This window comes from Rhamphochromis sp. 'chilingali', assembly GCF_963969265.1.
Source record: "Rhamphochromis sp. 'chilingali' genome assembly, chromosome: 4".
NCBI classification, from domain to species: Eukaryota; Metazoa; Chordata; class Actinopteri; order Cichliformes; family Cichlidae; genus Rhamphochromis; species Rhamphochromis sp. 'chilingali'.
The window spans coordinates 38542479-38551079 of record NC_137948.1 but is presented as its reverse complement, the minus strand read 5'-3'; the positions used below and the strand labels follow the sequence as shown (position 1 = coordinate 38551079).

General features: G+C 42.1%; 1 protein-coding gene across 1 annotated transcript; it reads right to left on the bottom strand.

Annotated features, from left to right (window-relative positions):
* Positions 1-7646, bottom strand: LOC308396246 (uncharacterized protein). Its single transcript, XM_080881409.1, has 5 exons — positions 7158-7646; positions 6970-7063; positions 6816-6878; positions 6660-6722; positions 1-6543 (listed from the first exon to the last, which is right to left on the bottom strand). Exon 5 carries the CDS (start codon positions 5992-5994, stop codon positions 1990-1992), a length of 4005 nt encoding a protein of 1334 aa, XP_080737535.1. The 5' UTR covers positions 5995-6543; positions 6660-6722; positions 6816-6878; positions 6970-7063; positions 7158-7646; the 3' UTR covers positions 1-1989.
* Between the last annotated feature and the right edge of the window lie 955 nt (positions 7647-8601).

Genomic DNA, 8601 nt, shown 5'->3' with positions numbered 1-8601 from the left:
TATATAGATTCATAACATACTTTGTTTAAACATAAAAGAAATCAAACATTAACCAGTAATAAAAGACATAAAATATTTAACAGTAATAAAAGAAAATAAAACAAAACAATTTAGCAGCAATAAGTGAAAAAAAAAAAACATAACAGTAGAAAAACACCAAACAGCAAATATTTTTAGCAGAAAAACAATTTCTGCAATAAGAAAAAAAAAACCTGAATTCAAAAATCCAACCACTCTACAGGACCCCCCTTTAATTTGTTTTTTTTATTCTTTATTTTTTTTAGTGTACTATGTCGCAGCGGTCCACCGGGGGTGTTCTTTTTTGGTGTGTGATCGGTTTTATACAAGGCGACGGTCTTACGTATGCCTGTGTTAGATATGGCTGATAACGGTATGTTTAAATCTGAGAAAGCTTTTAAAAACTCTGTCCAACCGATAGGTCTCAAACCCTCAGAAGGTGTGTGTGTGGTTGTGACGGCTTTAATTAGATCATAAATGTGTGAACCAGGGATGGTTTGTTTATCAACAACAATTTCGCCTTTGTCATTGTAAGAGATCAAGTGTGGCGAACGGTTCACCGCTGATAGAATAAGTTCTGCATTCCTCCTACTCCTTTTAGGTATGTGTGTTAAAACATTCTCCGCAACAAGATCCCGCACCCCGGCATCACCATGAACAGGCAATGTGTCCGCCGACTGGGGTTGCACATCCCTGTTAAATTGTTCAGGTAATGATAAAGACAGTACATTCTTTTCACGGGCACCTTGTCTCACAAGGGTGAGGTATCTTTGGAGAATATCGCTGTATTTTTTAGCCTTCTCATACACATCTATGTCAGAATCTTGTAACACTTGTAACATCTCCTTATCCAACTCGTTCTGAGACTGTTGTCTGATGGTGCCTGTTTGCTGCTGCTGCTGCTGTTGCTTTATTAAGTCCAACTGGTGTTGGGGTACCAAAAACATCTTTTGCACATGTTCCATTTTCACCTGTTTGCTATCAGACTGGTTATGAAAGGGATTGCAGCCCCTAATAACGGCAGTAAAAACCCTCCAGATTGGTTGATTGTCTTTCTCTTTTTCAAAGATTTTATTTTTTTGTCTGCAATCAGTCTGATTATTGTTTTTTTCTTTTTTAGCTGTTTGTACTGCTGATTGGTCAGTGGAATGTTACCATGCAATACATTAAAGGCTATCTCACACAATGCATTGATAAAATCTAAGTTTGAATTACTAATAATAACTCTGCGTAGAGTAGGAGGAGCCCTGTATATCATCTCCAACAGAGACAGATTCCTCCGCATGCGTGATGACATCCTCTCACCTCTTTGCTGATTTTTGTTTTGGAATGTAAACAACCGGACGGTCTGACAGTAAATTTGTTCTGAGTCTTAAATAGTCCGGGGTCTTAGCTTTATAGTCTATTAAAAGATACCCGTATGTTGTCGATGTGGCATCATTAAACGCTTCTATAAAATATTTAGTATTACCCGGAAACATTTGCCTGGCTAAAAGCATAACCTGATATTTATCTCTCGGATTTTTAAACAATATTAGGTAATTAGTGTTCAAGGAAATGGTTCTACTGGATTTTCCCTGAATAAACAAATTCTGAACTAGATATATACAACTCAAATTCCTATGATGCACATACTTTGTGAACACATTTTGTACTTCTAAATTGTTAGCTGCATCGTTCATCACATCGTCTATAATTAACAAATTGTTCTTTTCTGCAGGCAGAAGGGTGTCATCAGCAAGAGATTCGGGTATACCGTTAACAAAGTTTATGTTTCTTATCTTAAGAAGCTGGTCATATAGTGTCTGCCAGCATGAGTATATATACACAATGTTATCAATGCTGCATGATATAATCCTGGAAGAGTTTTCAATTATGTTTTTAACAAAAAAAGTCTTGCCACAGTTACTGGGACCGCTGACCACCATGCTGAACGGATGCTGCAACCGGGCGTCAAACCCCTGTTCTAATTTAAAATCCATAAGGAAGGGTTGTGAAGTCTGGGAGCACACGGCGCTTATTGTAAACAACTTTAACTTTTTTCACAATGGTTTCATTCTTCAAATGAAGCTTCTTTTTATCGCGTCTGATGCTATCAGACACGGCAACTAGGTGTGCGTCTGATGTCTGATTGGCTACAAACTTGCGGACTAAACCTTTCAAGGAGTCGTGGGTGACAACTTTCGAGTTTAATGCATTCAGTGTGACGCCTTTACATTTGACCTGGGTCTTGCCCAGCGATGTGTGATACGCATAACATTTTGGCCCACCGGAAACAAATTCCGCTATGTAATCCTCCACACCATCCTCTCCACAATCTAATTCACTTGTGAGATCCCCCAGAAACGGTCCTAGAGGAGGCATCCACTCGCCAGGGCGTGCCGTGAAAATGACACTGTCCGTGTCACAATACAGCACGCGCTGCTGCAAGTTGTCTAGCAAATCATACAGCATGAGTCTGGCGTGTGCAGTGGTCATGGCCCCGACAAAGACATTAACGTCCTTCACACGGGAAGCTCTACCATCAGCGTGGCGCCACTGCACCATTGCGACGTCGTCAGAGATGAAACAAAACTGACGCACGTCGTACTGGTCGCTAAACATTAGCTGGCTAAATCTGGAAGGGTCTGTAATGAGCTCAGATGATGCCATGTTTGACCTCATGCTGAAACGACCCCATAACGAGTTTAACAACAGCTTGTTACAGTTACGAACAGCTTTATTTACACAAATCTTGGATGGGTCTAGCATTATTCCCTCCTTCTCATAATACTCGTCTATGTACTTCTGCTGTTCGTCAGGTGTGTTCACATGTTCAGGATACCCCGAGGCCTCCTGTTTGAGTTTTAGGAAGGCTTTCACATAGTCTTTAAACAATGTGTCGGTCTTATTGGGGAAATGCCACACCTCATCAACAGCAAGAACCCTGTATCCCTTCTCAACAGCTTTTTCAAGCTCAAATGAGACCCATGTGCCTTTCAACACCCGCTCACTGTCACTGTGCCCGCATGCAGTATGCTGGTTCTGGTCTTCAGCACACATGCTGCAGAGTGGAAACATCAGTTTTCCATGGCATCTGTAGGGTAGGACGGGGTGAAAAAGACCCTTAGGTGGGAGCACTGTGCATTTAACAAAGCCGAAATAATTTTCTAGCTTGTCAAAGTTGGTGTAAATGACTTGAGGGTGTCCTACAGGATAGTCTTTTTTAGACTGCACTGTGGGATAGAGACTGGTGAAGTCGTAGTAAAATATTTTTTCATCACAAGCAGTCTTGTGGTACAGCTTTAGAGCATTTGTGCGACCGCCAAAAAGGGCGTCTCGGGGATTCAGGCGTTCTGGCTTTCTGTACGTATGCATGAAAGCCACAACTGCAGGGTCTGTCTGCTTCAAGGCAGCCCATTCACACTCCCACATCACTATTACGCTCACACTGTGTTGTGATCTCAGTGCATCAACTTTGTCACAAAACATGCGATGCAGCAGTCCATAGGATGCTTTGCTGACAGGATTAACTTCACTCTCGGGGTAGCATTTAACACAACCGTGGTGAAAACATCCTGCAAATTCATAAGCTGTATTACTTGTGGGGTCAAAACCGTCCACAAAATACGGTCCAACCCTCTGTTCGCCTCCTCTGAGAGCATGTTTTACCACTTTGTTGGTGGTGTGGGACACATATTGAAGCCATTCAATAGAGACGTTAGAAAACGTCTTGTTCTGCTCAACGTATGCCCCTTCATACGTGAGAGCGAGCGCGTCTCTAGGCAGAAACAGCGTTTTATACACACCCATACTAAATGCAGCCAGGGTGGTATACATGAATGGATCAACTTGAGTACAACCCAGTAGCGTGTCACGATAAATGATGCATGCTTTACGCAGGACATCAACATCGTTAACACAGTAACGCCTGAGTTCAGCCTGAAAATCAAAGGGATTCTGTGAGGCAACCTGGTACCATTCCATGAATCGCACCTTATCGCTTTCAGACATGTGCTCATAGCCGTAGAAGGAGGGGTCTGGGTACGGGCCCACATAACGCTCATTATCCCTCGTATTAAACCTGTGTGGGAAATGGCCCTTCTGCAGGTCTTGAAAACCTAAAGCAGAGGGTATTTTGGCAAGGCCCATGGGCAAAAAGCTGAACGAATCAATCCACCGCTGGTCATAGTCCCTGTCATGCATTAAAATCACACGGCTGCCGCTCATTATGACACTAGGTGTTATGCTCTGTCTGACAAAGTACTCGAGGAGTATGTAGTTATCAAAGCCAGATGCATTATGTGCTATGAAAGTGTACCCACGAAACCTTGGGCGTCTGTAATGCTGCACAAACGCCTCCACACACTTTAATGTATTAAATGTGAACTTATAGCCCTTCAGATCAGACGCACACACAAAGTTAGCCTCGTGTTTACCGTTGTGGTACCGCGTCTCAAAATCATATAAAATGTATTTATCGTTAGGCTTCTGTTTTTCAACAGGCTGTATGAAACACTGATGGTCGGAGTCTCCTGCTAATTTAGGTTCGCGGCAGTGCTCGCATCTAGGCTGCGCACATTTGTGTGGCAATTTCTTGGATTCTCTATATGTGGTGCCACAGTGCATGCAATGTTTCATATTATCACAGGGGATCATGTTGTGTTTTAATTCAGGTAATTTGTGTTGTTGGTAACAGTGTTGTGATTTGCAGATGCGGTTACAGTCGCTGCATTTCACTGTGGGTCCCCTGTGATGTTGACAGAGTGTGTAACATGTGTTACATCTATGTTTACAGCTGTGCTGTAATGGTGTATTATATATACTGTAACAGAAATTACACACATAGGATCCCCCCAAAAAAGCGGTCGGGTTTAAAATCAGGTGGTAATGTTGATTATGGAGATACATCATCAACGTGTTAGGGTTTGGCTCTTCATATGTGTAAAAACATTCCAGGCGTTTACGCCCTTCTGTGTGGTAATAGATTACAATCTTAATGTTGAAGTGCTTCTCAAATTTACCGACATCAGAGAATGATACTTGCTGTGTGTCGCATAGACCTACTTCAGCATGCATCTGTTTAGCTGTAGCAAGTTTTTCATGCTCAGAGGATGATGAGTTTAATGAATGTGCTATGCATAGGGAGAAGCACAAATTGTTGTTTGTGTTGTTTGGTGTGTATAAATGTCTGCCTTTCTTTGAGAGAATCTCATCATAAGGTATGTGCGCCAGTCTTAAGCGAGACCCGCCACTACTGTTCTGAGCTACCGTGACAATAAACTCTAATTCATCATCACCGATAGATTCATCATTACTCTGCATAACTTGTGCAATTTGATCGAGAAACAGCTCCGGATCATACCGATCATCAGCGTTTAAAACAGCCTGAACATCTGAAGCCAGCGAGGGGCCACGCAGGACCACGTTTAGAACACTGCCCTGTTGGGATCCCGCCACAGCTCTGTCTATCACATTGGCTAAGCACTCGCGCACTCGCGCCGGCACTTGTTCTGGATGATCGAGACTTATACCCCTAAAATCAAGGCGTTCACGCAATTCGCGAGCATTAAAATTAGGTATCTCTCTAATGTGTGACTGAGAGCGGCTGCCGGACCCAGACTGCACAACGGGCTCAATAACAACTGCAGTAGCTGCAGCAGAGGTGACCCGGCTAGATTGTGCATCAGACGCAAAATCACCAGCAGCACAAGCTATATGGTTAGCATCAGTAACAGCAACGGCCCGAGCAACACCAGCTGTACTATCACTATTATTAGCAACAATAGCCCCATCAGCAATAGCAGACGTAGGAACAGTCTGACAAGGATGTGTATCGGATGAGGCTGATGCAGGCACCCTATTAAGTCTAGCTATAATATCGTCTAATTTTTTATCTGTTTCTTCAGCCCACTGCATAAAAGTCTCTAAGTCAAAACATCTAACAGGAGTGGAGGTTCCGTTATTATGTTTAAATAATTTATTTGGAGGGTCCATGGTCTGGATTTTAAAAGTCAGGGACTTGAAATTTTGCTGCAGATGTTGTCTAATGTACTACACACTTTGTTTATGAGTTTGGTAAACTGTTGCCTTTGTACCTGTGCTTCTTGGTGGTATTGATTGAGTCTAGCTTCAATCAAACATAATTTATCAGCTATTGAAGCTATATGACTTTGTTCAGCAGGCTGAGCGTCTGGAAGCTTTATGTAAGCATCATACGCCGCTGATATTTGAGAGTCTGTTATGCCGTCTTCTTCGAAATCTATGTGTGAATCAACGCTATTTCTGACACATTCTGGGGTGGTGGGTATATGAACTAGATCAAAATCTGACATGCTGTACTCAAAAACATCAGAGAAATCGCGAGGTAGCCACTCACTCGGGGGTGTTGCAGGTTCGCTGATGAAGATCGGTTCTGACTCTCCACTGTTGCACAAAGCTCCAGGTTTTTGTTGTTCTGGGAGGTCGATACTGCTTAAACATTCCAAAAACGTCTGGAATCGTATGGTGTCCTGATCATTATGAGGAGGGGTGCTGTTCTGCAGTCTGTGAAGATAGATAGACATGTGTTAAAACATATTATACATGTACCCATTTCAAACTGAATAAGCGTGTCTCCCTCTCTATCTCTTTTTATCTAATTTATATATGCCTATGCTTACCTTGTAGTGTGCGTTATTCGGGATGGTCCTGCTTCTCCACACACCCGGTTCTCTGGCGTGGCTCTGTAGGTGTAAAACGGTCAGTTTAGAACATTTGTAATTGTTTAAACCCCTTTAAAAAAAAATACACAACTATACATCCCGTTGTATACACACCTGATGTAAGGTAGGGCTCTGTGGTAGCGGTGTCTGAATGTTTTCCTGCTCAGTTTGTTAACCCTGGAACAAACAAAAACGTTATTACATAATTTAAAACAATCGCTAGTTTAAAACATACATACGTTTAAAAATCCAGTAATGCTGTACACACCTTGTGCCTGTTAGAGAACTAGTTCCAGCTGTAAAAGCGCCCGTTTCTAAAGAAAAGGGTCCTGGGCCGTTCTCCCGAACTCCTAAAAATTAAGCTTTTGTTTTAGGAAAAAAAGATAGTTTGAATATCCTATAATATGTTAACATAACACTTTTTAAAAATCCAATAATAGGTTTTGTTTTACTTACCGTTTACGATGTCCATGTTATAAAGAACGATGTTAGTGTTGATGATCGCAAAGAAAATGGTGTGCTCTGCAGCGAATCTTGAGGCGTAAATGGCTCAGGGTATCGGGCTCTGAGCGTGTTTTTTATATAGGGTGGGTGTTTCCAAAAAGAAAGGTATGTCTCCAATCAATTTAAATGAGGCCCTACAGGGCTTTTGTCTTCTCAAGGAATTACAAAGGAGCCGATACTTCAGACAATAGGCGGGGTCGCCACCCGACTGGTACCAACTGCCCCATTTACCTTGTCGAGGAATTACAAAAAGAGCCAATACTGGCCACTTTAAACAATAGGTTGGGCCCTTGTTCGCATGGTACTCTCAACAACTAAGTGATACCCGCGGTGGGCTTTTACAATCCTGAACAAATTCAAACAATTAGCCAGCTGTTGAAAAGTTGGAGCGGGTCTGGGCGACTGGTTTTAGAAGTATCACTGTAGCGTTTATTTTCTAAAGGGCTGAATGTTATTTGCGACTATCTGTTGTGTTAAAAACTACTCTGAAACCATGAAACCACTTACAGAAGAAATGGCCCGTTTGATCCGTTTTTAAATAAATAAAATGCTTGCATCGGTGCATGGTGTGACACCAGAATCACAAAATGAGTGTATTTAAAAGACGATTAGTTTGAAAAGAGCGATACTGGCTGCTTTGGGGGAAAAGGTGACATTGTGTGCAGCGTGTTTTAGAAGTATCACTGTAGCGTTTATTTTCTAAAGGGCTGAATGTTATTTGCGACTATCTGTTGTGTTAAAAACTACTCTGAAACCATGAAACCCCTTACAGAAGAAATGGCCCGTTTGATCCGTTTTTAAATAAAATAATCGCATCAACCCTGGAAAGAAACCCCAGTAGATGTGTAAAAACTAGTTAAATTAAAACTAGGGGTTTGATTAAATGAAACGCTTGTGAACATGCTGACATCACCCATTCAGAAGAAATTCCCATTTGTGCCGTTTATAAAATAAAATGCATGCCTCACCGCAAGCTGAGACATTGTCAGATTTAGAAAATTAGTGTGATTAAAACACTATTACCAACACTTTTGACTAGAGCACACCCTCTTTGTTAAGGCGCACTGTGAACCAAAACAGCTTCCACTCCGCCAAGAATGAAACAAGATGTCTCCAATCAATTTAAATGAGACCCTACAGGGCTTTTGTCTTCTCAAGGAATTACAAAGGAGCCGATACTTCAGACAATAGGCGGGGTCGCCACCCGACTGGTACCAACTGCCCCATTTACCTTGTCGAGGAATTACAAAAAGAGCCAATACTGGCCACTTTAAACAATAGGTTGGGCCCTTGTTCGCATGGTACTCTCAACAACTAAGTGATACCCGCGGTGGGCTTTTACAATCCTGAACAAATTCAAACAATTAGCCAGCTGTTGAAAAGTTGGAGCGGGTCT